The 18,152-nt window shown below is 32.0% G+C and overlaps 1 protein-coding gene and 1 pseudogene across 1 annotated transcript; both read left to right on the forward strand.

The window, feature by feature from the left end:
* The first annotated feature begins 1,494 nt into the window (after positions 1–1,494).
* Positions 1,495–4,539, forward strand: LOC108221249 (uncharacterized). The gene is made up of 3 exons (XM_017395140.2): positions 1,495–1,731; positions 1,849–2,217; positions 4,036–4,539. Exons 1-3 carry the CDS (start codon positions 1,495–1,497, stop codon positions 4,537–4,539), a joined length of 1,110 nt encoding a protein of 369 aa, XP_017250629.2.
* Positions 4,540–14,097: 9,558 nt separating this feature from the next.
* On the forward strand, positions 14,098–16,249 carry LOC108221250 (probable CoA ligase CCL11; annotated as a pseudogene).
* The last annotated feature ends 1,903 nt before the right edge of the window (positions 16,250–18,152 follow it).

The following is an 18,152-nucleotide window of genomic DNA, read 5'->3' on the forward strand; positions in this document are numbered from 1 at the left end:
AAGAGGCGAATATTTTAGGCTTTTGAAATATGAGAAATTAATGGATGATACCTAGAAAGATTTTTACAACAAATATTTATTATATAAGTAAATAAAATGAAGCAAGCTAGAAGAACAAAAATGAATTGGCCGTACAATTTGGGAAACCAACTTGCAATTGCCAGTTATATTCCACATTAATAAAAATTACTAAAAATTATCTAAGAAGAAGAGAAACTTAAATATTAATAGCATGTTTGGGAACGTGGATTTCATTTGAAATTTTGCATTTGTCAAATAACCGGTTTGTAAATTTGGATTTGTATTTCGTTTGAAATCTAGACACTCAAATATTAGTATAAATCTAAGAATTTGAAATAACAATTCAAATCTTGTCATTTGAAATGAAATACATATTTTTAAATGACCTTTAACAGATTTATTATAATTAATTAGAGAATAATTAGGATATTAATAATTGACTTCTATCACTACCATTACATTTGTTGCTTCTAACTTGTATATATTTGACTTTTCATATATAATATTTTTGTATCAAGTATAATGTAAAAGAGTACTACAATCTCAAATACTCGCTCCCACCAACAGGTTGTTTACTGTTTGCATGCATTTTGATACTCTTCTAGTCCTATAACGTTTTTTTAATCTATTTTTTATAAATAAAAGTTTAAACATCAAATTTTTATTCGCGGAAAAATTTTAAAAAAAATTATGGATCGTTGAAGTCTTTGTAAAAAACATCAAATAGGCTCGAAAGTCATGCACTAGAGAAAGTTAGTTTTGTGAAATTTGAATAGATCTCACTAATTTTAAAACCATTTACACATTCAAATGTCTATTATGATGTATTTCTCATAAAAATTTCAAGTGAAATCAAACATATGATGATAGCATTGATACATTTAAATTATGTATCTGTATCACAGATACTATTCCTAATTAATTGAAAAGATTTATTTTCATCAATTAAATGCGTTTGCTAACTGCTTGATAATTATTCTTCATCAATTGAAAAGATTTATTTTCATCAAATAAATGCGTTTGCTAACTGCTTGATAATTATTCTTCATCAAAAAAAAGTATAACTATCTTGCTTTAAAATCTGTCATTTCATGAAAGATTTACAGTTTTTTCAAAACAAATGCTCATGCTCTGTGCCATGCATACGTTACATACTACATAATGACAGTTAAAAACCAAAACCAAATGGTTCTTGCATGCTCCAAATTTCTACAACCGCTACTCCCAGTATTCAATACCAATATATCAGATACCAGATAAAAATCTTTTGATATATAATATTCCATTAATTATGATATTAACATTTCACACACTCCTTGGACCCACAAAACCCCTATATATAGAACTCTAGCCTGCTAGGAGATTTTGTATCCTGAGTCCTCTCTCTCAATTCACAACTCTCACTTCATAATCTTCATTTCCCTTCATACTAACATGGCTTTTTTTCAGATCATGACCAACCAAACCCAAGCTATGGCTTCACCACCTTCACCTCTCATCCCAGATTCATATCATATCAACTCTGCTGTTAATTATCAAACGCAGCCTCTCATTCCCCCTACACAATTGATGAACCCTTATGTTGCCAACCCACAAGCGTATCATGTTAATCAGCATCATCATGACCCACTCCCATCGGAGTTACTATCAGAATTGTCCTTTGAACTCAATAATCGAAGGGAAAACATGCAGGCATATCTCCAGTGGCAGGTTGGAATTTATCGTTAAAATGCTTTTGTTGTAATTGCTTGATATATTTTTTTTATTAAAAGGATCATGGTTATATTTACTTTTCAGTACTTAATTATGTACTTGTTTTTAATGCAGAACCTGCAAACAATCAATTCAGTTGTGAATGAAAACACTAATCAGGTTAACCTCATTCTCAATTGTGCTTCACATCTTCTGGATTTGATCCAAGAAAAAGAGAACGAGGTGGCGGAAACAAACCATGCAAACTGGGGACTCCAGATGTGTTTAAATGAATATGACTATCAACTGAAAGCTTTGCAGCAGATAGCACTGGAGAAAGAAGCCCTAGTGGCCAACCTTCAACAACAACTGGTGATGATTCAAGAGAGTCATCATCAGTTGATGATGAATGCTTCTCAACCTGATGCAGGTTCTTCATGTGGTGACCCTTCAAATGACATAATAGATAGGGATTGTCGAATGTGCGGGGAAGAGATCTCCTCTGTAGTTTTATTACCTTGTAAACATTTATGTTGTTGCACAACATGTGAAGCTAATGTGCACTCTTGCCCTGTGTGTAAAATGGCAAAGGAAAGCAGTTTAGAGGTTTCCTGGCCTCTGATTAAGAAAGGGACAGACTGAGAGGAGAGAAAATGGAGAAGAATGAATTAGATGGTCCTTTTTTTTTAATGATTATTGCTGTGACAGACAGTGTACCCGTTGTTTTTTCCCCTTCCGAGTGGTATGTTATTTTTGAGACAGTGGTGAATGTTTCTTTAAAGAATGAATATTAGAAAATAATCAATCATATCATTTATATTGATTCTTGTGGAGAATTTTTTATGCTTTTTCTTTCCGGTATTTTATACATGTCATTGATAAGATAATGGGGCTGTTTGGATACTTCTTGTATAGAGTAAGAAGTGAAACAAGTCAAGATTATAACCGATTAAAATGAAACAAAATCTATGCATTTCATTTAAAATCTATGCATTCAAATATTAGTATAAATATAAGAATTTAAAATAATAATTCAAATCTTGTCATTTGAAATGAAATATATGTTTTCAAACGGCAGGATATTCTCAATAATAGTACTGTATAATTGACTTCTGTCAAGCCACCGTTACATTGTAATTTGCTTCTAACATGTATATTTGACTTTTCACATATAATATCTTTGCATCAAGTATAGTGGACAAATATTATCTTAAATACTCCCTCTAAGTTGTACGTATTTTGAGACTTTAATAGTCTTATAACGTTTTTTAAATTTATTTTTTAATAAAAATTTAAATATCAAACTCTTATCTAGAGAAAAAATTTAAAGAAATATTATGGATTTTTGAAGTCTTTGTAAAGGAACATCAAATAGGATCGAAAATCATGCACTAGTCATAATGATTTGTGAAATTTGAATATATATATTTTAACACCGTTTACAGATCATTTAAATGTGTCTATTTTATGTATTTCTTATACAAATTTCAAGTGAAGTCAAAAATATGATGGTAGCATATTGATAGATTCAAATTATGTATGTTTATCATTGATACTATTCCTAATTAATTGAAAAAAATTTGTTTTCATCAAATAAATTTTTGCTAACTGCTTGATAATTATTATTCGTCAGTAAAAAGTATAACTATCTTACTTTAAAATATGTCATTCATGAAAGATTTTTCTGTTTTTTCAAAACAAATGCTCATCCTCATTCTTGTATGGTCCAAATTTTTACAACCGCTACTCCCAGTATTCAATACCAATATATCAGATACCAGATAAAAATCTTTTCGTATACAATATTCCATGATGAATTGATGATATAAACTTTTCACACGCTCCTTGGACCCACAAACCCCTGTATATAGTACTCTAGCCTGCTCGGAGATTTTGTATCCTGAGTCCTCTCTCTCAATTCACAACTCTTACTTCATAATCTTCATTTCTCTTTCTTACTCACATGGCTTTTTTTCGATCTCCAACCAAACCCAAGCTATGGCTTCACCACCTTCACCTCTCATCCCAGATTCATATCATATCAACTCATATGTTAATTATCAAACCCAGCCTCTCATCCCCCCGACACAATTGATGAACCCTCATGTTGCCAACCCACAAGCGTATCATGTTAATCAGCATCATGACCCACTCCCATTGGAGTTACTATCAGAATTGTCCTTTAAACTCAATAATCGAAGGGAAAACATGCAGGCATATCTCCAGTAGCAGGTCGGAATTTATCGTTAAAATGCTTTTGTTGTAATTGCTTGATTTATATTTATTTTTCAGTACTTAATTATGTACTTGGTTTTAATGCAGAACCTGCAAACAATCAATTCAGTTGTGAATGAAAACACTAATCAGGTTAATTTCATTCTCAATTATGCTTCACAACTTCTGGATTTGATCCAAGAAAAAGAGAACGAGGTGGCGGCAACAGACCATGCAAACTGGGGACTCCAGATGTATATATATGAATATGACTCTCAATTGAAAGTTTTGCAGCAGATAGCACTGGAGAAAGAAGCCCTAGTGGCCAACCTTCAACAACTGGAGATGATTCAAGAGAGTCATCATCAGTTGATGCTGAATGCTTCTCAACCTGATGCAGCTTCTTCATGTGGTGACCCTTCAAATGACATAATAGATCGTGATTGTCAAATGTGCGGGGAAGAGATCTCCTCTGTAGTTATATTACCTTGTAAACATTTATGTTGTTGCAGAACATGTGAAGCTAATGTGAACTCTTGCCCCGTGTGCAAAATGGCCAAGGAGAGCAGTTTAGAGGTTTCCTGGCCTCTGATTAAGAAAGGGGCAGAGTGAGAGGAGAGAAAATGAAGAAGAATGAATTACATGGTCCTTTTTTTTTGATGATTATTGCGGTGACAGAACAGTGTAATCCCTTGTTTTTTCCCTTCCTAGTGGTATATGTTATTTTCGAGTGGTGAATGTTTCTTAAAGAATGAATATTAGATTATAATCAACCATATCATTATATTGATTCTTGTGGAGAATGTTTTATGATTTTTTATCTCCGTATTTATATACATGTCATTGACAAGATAATGGGTCGTTTAAGTACTTCTTGTACAAAGTAAAAATTCAAAGAAGGGAACAAATAACTTAAGATTATAACCGATTAAAATGAAACAAAAGTCTACCTATAATTTCTTTACTTTTTATGGGCTTATAATTATTTATAAACCCTTGAGCGGGCTTTTAGATCTTGCCAAACACTCCATATATTTGTCAAATTAATGACATGAAAATAATCGAGCACTTTATATCCTTTCAAATTATATATAATGTTTTAACATTTATTCGTTAAATTAACAGAATATTAATTAAAATTTATATATATTATATAAGTGTAAAAAAATTAAATAATATACATAATCTTTGGTGGATTATTTTTTTCACATTTTTAATTAAAAGGATACAAACATTTTTTATAGCATTCATAGATAAAAAGAATCAAAAGTGAAATATGATTTAAAATGAGATGATACATTCATAATATCATTATATCCCATTAAATTATAATTGACATCTGTTATAGTGTTATTAATTTAATTTGACAATAATATATGTCTATATTTACTACATGTATATCAAATATTATGAAAAAATAGTTTTATAAATTACTTTTCCGAAATGTTGTTTTCTAATATTTATTTTATAAAAACTAACATTTTTATAATTTTAAACTTTGTGTAAAAAAATCAAAGCCACTATTATTTTGAGAGAGAAACATTTGTTTGTAAAATTAATTCGATAAATGGGTATAGTAATCATTTATGCTGCTGCCGCCCATTTGAGCTAACCCATTCCAGAAAAGCTCACAAGTCCTAAGTCTGATTCATGCAACTATCTTCGATGAAAAATATGATTCACTCGTATTTTGTTGGATAAAAATATTGGTGAAAAAAAATAAGTAATTCACTTTTTTTCATTGAATTTATAGTTCACAGGTCCAATTTTTTTCAATAGTTATAATTATTGATATCAATTTATATTATTTGATATATTTTAATATTGTTTAACTAATTTAATTATATTTAGCGAGAGCGGCTAGAGGGCTATCAAATAATTGAATTAGGTTAACAAATACTTTCTCATAAATTTATGCGGGTACGTTTGACTTACTCTAGAATCTAAACATAAGAACAGTAAAGACCGGAGAATGCGGGTAGTTTGACTAACCCTAGAATCTAATTAAATATAAGAACAGTAAAGACCGGAGATAGTACATACTCCCTCCGTCCCTTTTTACATGTCCACTTTGAAAAAAAAATTTGTCCCAAATTACTTGTCCACTTCTCTTTTCAAAGCAACTTTTTGTATGTTTTTTCAAAAAGTAACAACTTCCAATGTTTGACTAGCATATATATATACACAACTCTATCTGATTCATTACATTTATTAGGGATATGTATGAAAACAAGATACCCAACTAATATTTTCTTAAGATGCGTTATTTTTTCAAAAGGGACAAGTAAAAGGGGACGGAGGGAGGACAAGTAAAAGGGGACGGAGGGAGTAATGCTTAAAATAAAAATAGGAAACACAGAAAAGAATTAGGTCAAGTGATACTTTTTTATATATTCAATTTGCGTTGAAAACTTCTGATGAGTTTGAATAATAATACTCAAACCTACCTAAATTGATTTGTCTAGTAAAAAAATCACAAAACATATGCATGCATTATATAGTTTTTGATCATATATATTCAGAAAAAGCTTTGATGATATATCATTTAATTGTTTAAAATTGTATTATTAATATTTCAATATTCACCAAATTTAGATGTTATTTGTATGAGTGAAGTTGTATGTTATTAATAATATATTATTTAGAAATTTGTTTTTTTTTTAGAAGTTTAAAGGAAATTTATAACTTTCTTTTAGGTATGTATTGGAAATAGATTATTGTATAAATGAACTTATTAAAAATTTGGTGTATAAAATCTTCCACACACACTATACTATTAAAATCAAAACATTTAGTTTGATTACTTGGCTGAAATACGGGTCTGTCTATATAACCAATAATTCTTTTTAACTAAAATATATAATTTTTTTGATATATTCTAACTAAAAAATATCGATCTTCTAAAATAACATCGAGCAACATAGTAATTCTCTTTTTTAGTAAAACACATTATCTTTTTTAGATTTTCCTATTAAAAAAAGACCGATCTTCTATGGTTAACACGGGCGACATATATATAAAAATATAATATTATCGTATATAACTATCAATAAATAACCGGTAATACAATTATTAATTAACAGGGCCGGCCTAGACATTTGGGTGCCTTAGATGAATTTTGAAAATGGTACCTCTAATTCTCAAGATTGTAAAGAAAAATTTACATATATTTAAATAAGTATACAATGACATAATAAAAATATTGTTTCAAGATTAAAAATACAATCAATTCAAATACATATAAATACATAAATGTATAAATTTATCATTGTATTACATATGCATAGATTTTTTTGGTGATAACAGTGTCCTACCCTTGGCCCCTTTACCGAGCAATGCATACATCCTTTATATGTATTCGAAAATTGTGTTATGATTCAATAACTTTGTAAAATTGAAACATTAAAGCTTGTGTTCTGAGCTGCAAACTAAATCATTACACAACGTTGGGTAACTAAAATTTGACAACAAATTTTATTCAGAGAAGAAATAAATCAAAGACAGAATAAACTAAAAAAATTCATTTTTTTATGAAAAAATAGTTGAAATAGATTCTGAGTCACAACTGAATCCTTGCACGCTAGCTTTTACAACAAATTTTATTAGGAGAATAAATAAATTGAAGGCACTACAAACTGGGAAAAAATAAGTAATTTTTAATTAACAAATAGTCGGAATAGGAAACATTTGTTTGTTTACTATATATTTGTATTTGTTGAGAAAGACGACTAGACGAGTGTCATGAAAGAAATATTTGTTCAGTGTTTGGCAGCTTGAATTATACTACTAGTGTTCTAGGTAGAAAAAACAAAAGTAATAGAAAATGAATTGATGTTACTTAACCATCTCTCAATCCTACATAAAATTGTATTTGCTGGATCCCTGCAAATTGCTTTTGCAGATGTGTGAATAATATACTTGCAGTAATATATTAATGTCAACTAATTAGGGACTAGCTTATTTGATTTGTTTTTAAATTGTCTAGCAATCATATGCATGTGAAATACTTAAATCTCTCATTTTTACAGAAGATATATGTTTATGTAATTAGTGGGATGAACTTTTTTCCGGCTCTGCTGACCATTCTGAAACATTGTGTGTTCACTATTTGTTGCAGGAGGAAATAAATAGAAACCGCAAGTCATCATCAGTATGGAATGTTATGATAAAAATTTTGTTGGTGATATGCATTAATCCCTTTGAACCAGAAATTATTTTCGCAAATCAATTTGAGCATTCAATCATAATTATGATGCTTAATTTTCAGGTTCCAAGTCGGATGGATCTGGTAGGCCTATGAAGGAAGTTGCCTGTCCTACTTGTACAGTCCATTTGCAGGTTCCAATTATGTTTCACTTGACACTTCACACTTCCTGGGAACTCTATCTTTGACATGCCTTACATTTTATATGTTCTAATTAAAATAGTGTCAGAGACCAGAGGTGTATATTTTTATTATTTTCATCATCTTATATAGGAGTATGTTTTTAGTTAAGTCAATTAACCTTAAAAGCTACTCCCTCCATCCCCTTTTACATGTCCAGTTTGACTGTTGACCAGTCAAATTGACTATATTTATAATTTTTAGTCAAAAATTAGTCAGTCTCGAAAAGCAAAATGGGCATGTAAAAGTAGACGGAGGGAGTAACATTATTATATATATCCAGCTTCCTTGCACATAAATATGAATTCAGTTCTCTGATTGTTTTGTGCAATCTTAGAAATAATATCAATAGAAGTTAATAATCCAATTTATCACTTGTTTTTTTTTCTCTTGCTGTTTAAATATTAATGAAATTGGCGACTATGGTTACAGGTACAAGTTCTCAGTTCAGGTTCTGAGACCATTGAATGTGGGGTTATCCAGCATCAGTTTTTAGTAAGCGAACGCTGATGACATAATATATATTTCATTCTCAATCTTCTTGTTTTTAATTTGTTTCAGCAAGTTGTGAGATCAGAAATTGGGTTGGCATGTATTTATCCATTCTCATTATACAAGACTTGCTAAACATTGTCAGCTGGTTGTATCATGTATGTACAAATCTATGGGTTGTCAAAATTTTTGTTGAATTTTATGTGGCTTCACTCACTTTAAATCTATAAAAAGAATTCGAGTGTGTGTACTTGTCATTTATTTGTTGTTGGAATTATTGTACGTACGGTTTCAGGGTGATGCTGTAGGTTTCTATTATTGAACTTGAGATTACTGTTTTGATTTTATGCTTCAATAAGGTGGCTTGTATTGTCTTTTTGTTCCCCATTAATGCTCCTGACCATGATGGACGAACATTCTCTATAACTGTCTTGGAAATTTTTACCTGTGGCCAAATGTGATAAAGAACGAATTACCTGCTTTATTTTTGGTTTAATGACCTTTTAGCCCTCGAGGTTTGGATAAATGTTCCGATGCGGCCTCGATGTTTAAAGTTGTTCGATTCAACCCTCCAAGTTTTCCGAATGTACCTTTTAACCCTTATGACATATACTGGTATATAACGGGGTGGACAAAGTTGACACTTCACACGTGAGGGTTAAAAGGGGCATTAAACATCGAGGGTTAAAAGGAACATCTAATGTATTTTAATGTATTCTTGAGGGATTAAAAGAAACGAGATGTATACTTTAGGGGTTAAAAGGTACGCCCAAACTTTACCCTGAATATGAATTGTCAAGTTTACCCTATGTTATATACCGTCATTTGAAAAGAGGGCTAAAAGGTACAATAGTGAAACTTTAAGGGTTGAATCGAACGACTTTAAACATCGAGGCCGCATCAGAACATCCATTCAAACTTCGAGGGTTAAAAGGTCATTAAGCCTTTATTTTTTAAACGAGTGTTTCGAATATCTATTAAACTCTAAAGAGGGTAGGGAAATAGATATTCCAGTAAAAACAAACATGTTTAAAATAAAATCTGTATTCTATAATTTCTAAACATGTTTCATCGATATCATGTGAAACATGAATTGTAAATATCATATAAAAATCCTATGTTATTATCATTATATCACATATATCATATTCCCTCTGTCCCTCTCATTTCTTTACAATTTTTTCATACTGCTTGACACGCATTTTAAGACGCATATAAAACATAGTTCTATATCTTACTTTTAAATTATTATTTTTTGTATAAAAATTTAACCATCAAATTTTATTCAGAAGAAAAAAAGTTCAAAATAATTTATCGAACTACGTTTTACGAGAGCATTAGAATGCGTGCCGAGCCCTCGTCGCCCAATGTAAACAAATGAGGGGGACGTAGGGATCGGAGTCCCTGATGTCTGCTATGCGCCTATGCCCCCTCCTCACCTTCCGTCTAACAGGCTCTGCAATCAGGTTGCTTAATAGATATCTACCATCTCTGCTCTAAATAATATAACAAATTATATAATATTAAATAGATAGTATTTGTGTATGATATTTTATTGATGAATATGTTTTTCTATTATAGACTTTTGAATAAGGGATTCAGTTCGTCATGAGAAGGATGAATGTAGAGAAATTTAAGATGATCTATTGAGAAACTGATAATATCTAATGTTACAATAAGGTCTCTTTACGTAGAGATCCTTCAGTTGTTATAGTATTACATGAATTATTTTCGAGTGTAATCTTTTCAAGATTCGTCTTGTCTCCATATTTTCTAATGTCAGCTTTTCCAGATTATTCTGGTCTCCATATTTTCCAAGATGTCATATCTTCTTGTCACGTCTTCAGTCTTCTTTCTCAATTATGCATGATCTTCAAGATTTTCTTGTATGTTGTCCTGTCAGCTTTCAATAATTTCTACATTATAGTATTAGTTAGCCTATATAACCGAACTTTAAATGTGAGGAAAGTTCTCCTATAATTAAGGATACATATTATTTGCGAAAATTATTTCATTTAAAATGGATTATTTCGCATTTGATTCAGTGTAAAAAAGTTTAGGCAGTTCTTTGTAGGAACATATATAATGATAAGTTGAACCCATTGATTCATTGTTTGCATCCAATCTTATAACTTATACTAGCAGGACATATCTTCGGGTGTGTTTTAATCAAACTGTTTGATTATAGGTGGTTTAGCAACTTAGCATAAGTTATATTCATATCTCGGTTCTAAAACATTAGTTGGCCATGAAACTCTTGGATTCTAAATCATTACTTATTTTATGTCATCTGTATTTATAAGTTGACATTTTATTTTATACTCCCTCCGTCCCAAAATAGTTGTCACATTTGGTTTTGTGCTGGTCAAATTGACTAAAATTTGACTAAAATTTATTAATATTTTATCAATTGACAAAATAAAAGAAATATTTCACCGGAAATAACTTTTAATCTACTTTAAGATGTAATTTTCAGTTTTTTAAAATAATGAGTGATTGACCTATAATCTTTGGTCAAAACTTAGTCAATTTGACCAACAAAAATAGAAATGTGACAACTATTTTGGGACGGAGGGAGTATCAAACTTGAACACATTCATCTCCGGTACTGTAAAACACTGTAAGGCTGCAGTGAAATTGTCAATATATTAAAAACCGGAACTCAACAACTTCAAAATTTCAGGTCTTTATAAAATACAGAAATATTTTTCTGTTTGTAATCATTCTTTTTTCAAATTTCTTACGATGGTGTGATCTAAAAAAAATGTCAAGTAGGTCACTCGTTTCTAAAAATTTCTTACTTTTTAAATTTTTTGATTTAAATAAAAATAAATAAGAGATAAATTTTTAAAAATCTAAAAATATTATCTAAAATACTAGAACTCAGAATTTTTCATTTAGATGTAATACCATTCATAAAAAATGTGTGAAACTCAATATATAATACTTTCAAAATTTCGACTAACGATAGAGTGATATTTTTGATACAAATTTTTCTAATGAGAGTTTCATTTGAGTCAATTTGGGAATCGGTGACTCAATTGATACATTCGGACGAAACGAGTGACCTACTTGATATTTATTCCGTTCTAATAATATAACTTGAATTATATAATGTTAAATAGATAGTATTTGTGTATGATGTTTACTGATGAATATATTTTTCTATTATAGACTGTAGAATAAGGGATTTAGTCTGTCATGAAAATAATGAATGTAGAAAAATTTAAGATGATGTATTGAGAAACTGATGATCTCCAATATTACAATAAAGTCTCTTTATGTAGAGATCCTTCTGTTGTTACAGTATTATATGAATTATTTCCGAGCGTAAGCTTTTCGAGATTTGTCTTGTCTCCATATTTTCTAGTATCAGCTTTTCCAGATTCTTTTGGTCTCCATATTTTTCAAGATGTCATATCTTCTTATATCATGTCTTCTGTTTTCTTTCTCAATTATGCATGATCTTCAAAATTTTCTTGTCTATTGTCGTGTCAGCTTTCATAATTTCTACATTATCGTATGAATTAGATTATAACTGAAATTTAAATGTGAGGAAAGTTCTTCTTTAATTAAGGTACATATTATGTGTGAAAATTATTTCATTTAAAATGGATTAATTGTTTCACATTTGATTTAATGTAAAAAAATTGGGATGATCTTGTTTTGGTCACAGGCCACACTACAATCATTTAAAGGTTAATACGGTAAGATTGTTTGGTAGTTTAGGCAGTTCTTTGCAGGAACATATATAATGATAAGTTAATCGCTTCCTGTTGAACCTACTGATTCATTGTTTGCATCCAATCTTATATCTTATACTAGCATGACATATCTTCGGGTGTGTTTTAATCAACTTGTTTGATTAGAGGTGGTTTAGCAACTTAGCATAAGTTATATTCATATACTGGTTCTAAAACATTAGTTGGCCATTAAATTCTTGGATTCTAAATCATTACTTATTTTATGTCTTCATTTATATTTAGAAGTTGACATTTTCTTTTATATAAGAATTCAAACTCGAACATATTTATCTCCGATACAGTAAAGCACCGTAAGCTGCAGTGAAATTGACAATATATTAAAACTGGACTTCAACAAGGTCAAAATTTCAAGTCTTCATAAAATATAGAAATTCCTTAAAATTCTTACGATGGTGTGTTTTTTTAAAAAAAAGTGTTAAAAATCATATGTAAATTTATGTGTTGCTGTTCACTCAAAAAGCAAAGCAAATTGAGCAGGCTTCATGCGGAAGTGGTTTAGAATAATGTGCATGATGGTTGACGGTTGAAACAGAAATGAGGTAGGCCACCAAACTACACGACCATTTTCGATTAAATTTTAGTTAAAGCACTCTACAAAAAGAAAATTATTGAGCCTGTTTGGTTGAGAGAAGCAGAAACTGTTTCTGGCTTCTGCTTTTCTTGACCCGTTTGTGTAAAAAGTAGAAGCAATTTTAAAAAGCTGAGACTTCTTTCTCACAGCTTCTGATTTTTTTCCAAACATTTTATTAACTTATTTACTTCTCACTTCTACTCCACTTATTGCAAGAAATCACTTCTTTTAAGTTAACCCAAGCGGCCCCATTATCATGCTAAATGAACTTGTCATTATACTAAAAGGTAACGGAGTCCATTATTTCATGACTTTTAATCTCGATAGAAAGTAGGATATATAGTTTGCTCGTAAAGAGTCATTAATTTTTGTATTTGTTGAAATATAACATGAGATTCATTTGGGATTCATGCATGGGCCGGGATTGTTCGTTCCAAACTCATACATGATGTTCGGCCGGAAAAAATAAAATCTAAAACTTATACTTTAACTCTCGATGTATGAGTTTTTGATAAACAAAGAGGGAGGTGGGTATGAGATGAATTCATTTTTGATTTTTTTCTCTTTGAGTAATAAAATGTTAATGTCTGATACAAAATTAAATCAGTGATGCCAAAATATATAATAATAATAATTTCACTATTATTTTAATTAATATAAATTAATAACTTATTTCTAGAAAATCAGATATATTGATTTTATCCCTCAAATTCATACTAACTTAATCTGATTTATCATTCCAACCTCATTCTACTGATCGAACCAAATAGAACCAAATAACCCCTTAACATTTTAGATGGACAGATACTTGGTTATTTAAATTGCATAGTTATTTGAATATTCTTAATTATTTAAATTACTCGGATGAATAAGACCCACGTATTAACGATTGGAAAAATAGCTAGCTCTTGTCTTGTCTCTGTAAATTAGTACATGGGGCACTTGTCTAGCTAGCTCATTCTTCTAAACCAACTTCAACAATCTTTTCTTTTTTTGTTAAATAACTTCAACAATCTTACTCCAGGTGTGATAGAAGATTACAAGTTATTCTAATAGATACTTGCCCGAAAGTAACAAATTACACCGATCATTTCAATACTGAGCTACCTAGATATACTGAAAATCATGAATAAGTTTTTTCTCCTTTATTGCCTCTTAACTTCAATTCTTTTCTTGATAAAATAATTTGAGAAGAAAGTACTCTAATAAATTAAATTTATGATTAATGGGCTAGTACTGGTTCGTCCGTCCTTCAGATGATCATTTTTGTTTGTTTTTTCCGGTGGTGACTTTTCCTCGCGGCGCTCTTCTCCATGTTCCTGATCTTGCATGTGTCGCCATACTCCTGGTTTAACTGGTTTAGCAGAGGCCTTGCCGAGGGTATTGTTTTTCTCTCAGTGGTCGAGCTCGAGAGGTCAGGGGATGAATTTCATGCAACCACCCCCTTCCTGGCCCGCCAAATGATAAGACTCAAAATGCCTCCTGCCAGGTGTCACTGAATGCGTCCTTTGTTTTCTACGGTGGCGAGCTGTACGTGAACTGTATGTGGGGTAACCTGCAAAACAATGCCTAGCCGGGGGTGGTGGCCGTAAGGCATCTCCGGTGTGATAATCAGTAACTCTCTTTCTTATTGACAACCCGGTGGGAGCCCATGACATTAAATTACACTTCAGGAACAACATCTTCTCCCAAAGGTGTAGTCCATTCCCACCGGTCTATTTTCATCATCACGGTCGACTCGTTATTAGACTGGTCGGTTCCTAAACAGCCGGTCTACTTATGGACCCTCCCTATGTTTCACTCAAACGGGTGGAGTTTCACCTGGGGAATGGCTGCGGTGGGGGGAACCAACATCTGTCTTCGACGATTCGATGCCCCCCTCATTCACGCAGCCATTCCCAAACACGGCGTGACCCACATGTGTGGCGCACCTGTTGTGCTCAACATGCTCTGCAACCATGCTAGCGCGAAAAAATTGAAAAACCCGGTTCATTTCCTAACAGGCGGAGCCCCGCCGCCTGCAGCCGTGCTGCTACGCACGGAGGCCTTGGGGTTCGTCGTAAGCCATGGCTTTGGAATGACGGAGGTAGGCGGGGTTGTGGTGTCGTGTGCGTGGAAGCGGAAGTGGAATGCGCTACCTGCATTAGAAAGGGCGAGGCTCAAGGCGAGACAAGGGGTGAGGACCATCGGAATGACTGAAGTCAATGTAGTGGATCCCAATTCAGGAATTGGAATCATTGTTAAACCGGATGGCTTAACTCAAGGCGAGATTGTGCTCCGGGGCGGGTGTTTGATGTTGGGTTATTTAAAAGACCCGGAAGGGACCGCCAAGTGTATGAAAAAAGATGGATGGCTTTACACAGGAGATGTTGGGGTAATGCACCCTGATGGGTATTTGGAAATAAAAGATAGGTCTAAAGATGTGATTATAAGTGGTGGGGAAAATGTGAGCAGTGTCGAAGTCGAATCGGTTTTGTATTTGAATCCGGTTGTCAATGAGGCCGCGGTGGTGGCTAGACCGGATGAATTCTGGGGCGACACCGTGTGCATTCGTGAGTTTAAAGGATGCTGCTGGACTGATTCAGAAGGCATTCGTGAGTTCTTCATCCTCGCTCCTGGAGACCTGGACCTCTCTCGGTTACACGTGTCAAGGAGAATATTCTCTTTTCTCTCCGGCAGATGATGACTTTCCGTGGACTTTGCTTTACACGCCCGCATGAGGTTGGGATTCCTTTCAGCTGACGTCCTCCCTGTGACGTAATGAGTTCCTACGTGTCCTTGATCTGGGTTGGTCCCTATCAGATTTCATATAGATTTTTCTTCTGAAGACCGAACAAAAGAAAGTGGCAGGACGAATATCATCAGTTTGATTTCAGCACCCTGCTCGAGTAAAGAGTTTTGACATTTTTTTCCTATATAGCTAAAGAGGGATTAGATTAATTAGATTGGTTGTACAGTAAAAATGAATTGTGTCTTGCTAAACTGATTTAGACTTTTGTTTATTAACATAATTTCCACACTTCAATTACAAAAATAACAAATGATGTTGTGATAAGGATATTTATATAATTTTTGTGTTGTTTCATAACGTGAAAGTGAACCTTAATTAGCTTGTCCACATATTCTGGATATTTAAAAAAAGACATGTGAAGCTATTATAATTAGTTGAAAAGTTAAAATTTATGTTGGAGGAGGCTGGCCTAAAGTTACTTGGTTCTATGATAGTTTCAAATTAACTTCTTTTCTTTTGTCAAGTAACTTTATAATTTTCCTCTTACATCTTGATTAAATAAATAATTTAAATGATAAACAAGATGGCAAATCTTGAGATTAACTAAGTTTTTATTCCACCTTATCTCATATATATTAAAACAAATTATGTCATTTTTTGCAATTTTATAAAAATAAAAGTACACTCCTCAACAATATAAAATGCTTATATTCAGATGAGATTTGAGTTGGATTGAAATTTTTATAATCAATTCAAATAGATGAATAAAATTATAAGGTCAAACTTCTAAAACATTAAGGCCCAATATTGGCCCACCCACTAATATTAGGTATAGTGTAGGTCATTTCGGTTAGGTATTATATATAGATAGGGAAAGGGGTGTTCCTCAATTTCGCAGCCGGCCCAATATTGGCCCACCCACTAATATTAGGTATAGCGTAAGTATATATAGATAGGGAAAGGGGTGTACATCAGTTCCGCCGCCCGCCTGCAACACACCTGTTCAAAACACATCTCAATATTTTGGCCTTTCTATATATAATTATATTGTTAGTTCTATTTCACTAGCCAACAATTATTCAAATCATATGTTGTGGTTATGTACTCTCTTTGGCATGATTAACAATATCAGGTACGTTAAGTGATTTGTGAAATCATATATTTGATGTGATTAACTATAATTCTATTATAATGTTTTTGTATTTTTAGTTGGAATGATTATTATTGAATTTATTATTCTGGTGTTGTTTTTTTGAAAGAATTATAGCTGGTGAAGTATGGAAAATAATGAAGAAAATGCTCCAAGAATATGCAGGCATATATATCTCCAGTGGCAGGTTGGAATTAATCGTTAAAATGCTTTTGTTGTTTGATTAACATTTTTTTTATAAAAGGATCATGTTTATATCTATTTTTCAGTACTTATATTTTGTTTTTAATGCAGAACCTCCAAACAATCAATTCAGTTGTGAATGAAAACACAAATCAGGTTAACCAAAACCAATTGGTTCTTGCATGGTCCACATTTCTACAACCGCTACTCCCAGTATTCAATACCAATATATCAGATACTGAGATAAAAAAACCTTTTATATATAATATTCCATTATGATATAAACTTTTCACACACTCCTGGACCCACAAAACCCCTATATATAGTACGCTAGCCTGCTTGGAGATTTTGTATCCTGAGTCATCTCTCTTAATTCACAACTCTTTCAATTGTATCTTCTTTTGAGTCCTCTCTCTTAATTCACAACTCTTTCAATTGTATCTTCATTTCAGTTTCTTACTCACATGGCTTTTTTCCAGATCTCCAACCAAACCCAAGCTATGGCTTCACCACCTTCACCTCTCATCCCAGATTCATATCAAATCAACTCTTATGTTAATTATCAAACCCAGCCTATCATTCCCCCTACACAATTGATGAACTCTCATGTTGCCAACCAACAAGCGTATCATGTTAATCAGCATCATCATGACCCACTCCCATTGGAGTTGCTATCAGAATTGTCCTTTGAACTCAATAATCGAAGAGAAAACATGCAGGCATATCTCCAGTGGCAGGTTGGAATTTATCGTTAAAATGCTTTTGTTGTAATTGCTTGATATATTTTTTTTATATAAAAAGGATCATGGTTATATTTATTTTTCAGTACTTAATTATATTTATACTTGTTTTTAATGCAGAACCTGCAAACAATCAATTCAGTTGTGAATGAACATACAAATCAGGTTTCACTCATTCTCGATTATGCTTCAAAACTTCTGGATTTGATC

Source organism: Daucus carota, chromosome 5 (genome assembly GCF_001625215.2).
Source record: "Daucus carota subsp. sativus chromosome 5, DH1 v3.0, whole genome shotgun sequence".
Taxonomy (NCBI): Eukaryota; Viridiplantae; Streptophyta; class Magnoliopsida; order Apiales; family Apiaceae; genus Daucus; species Daucus carota.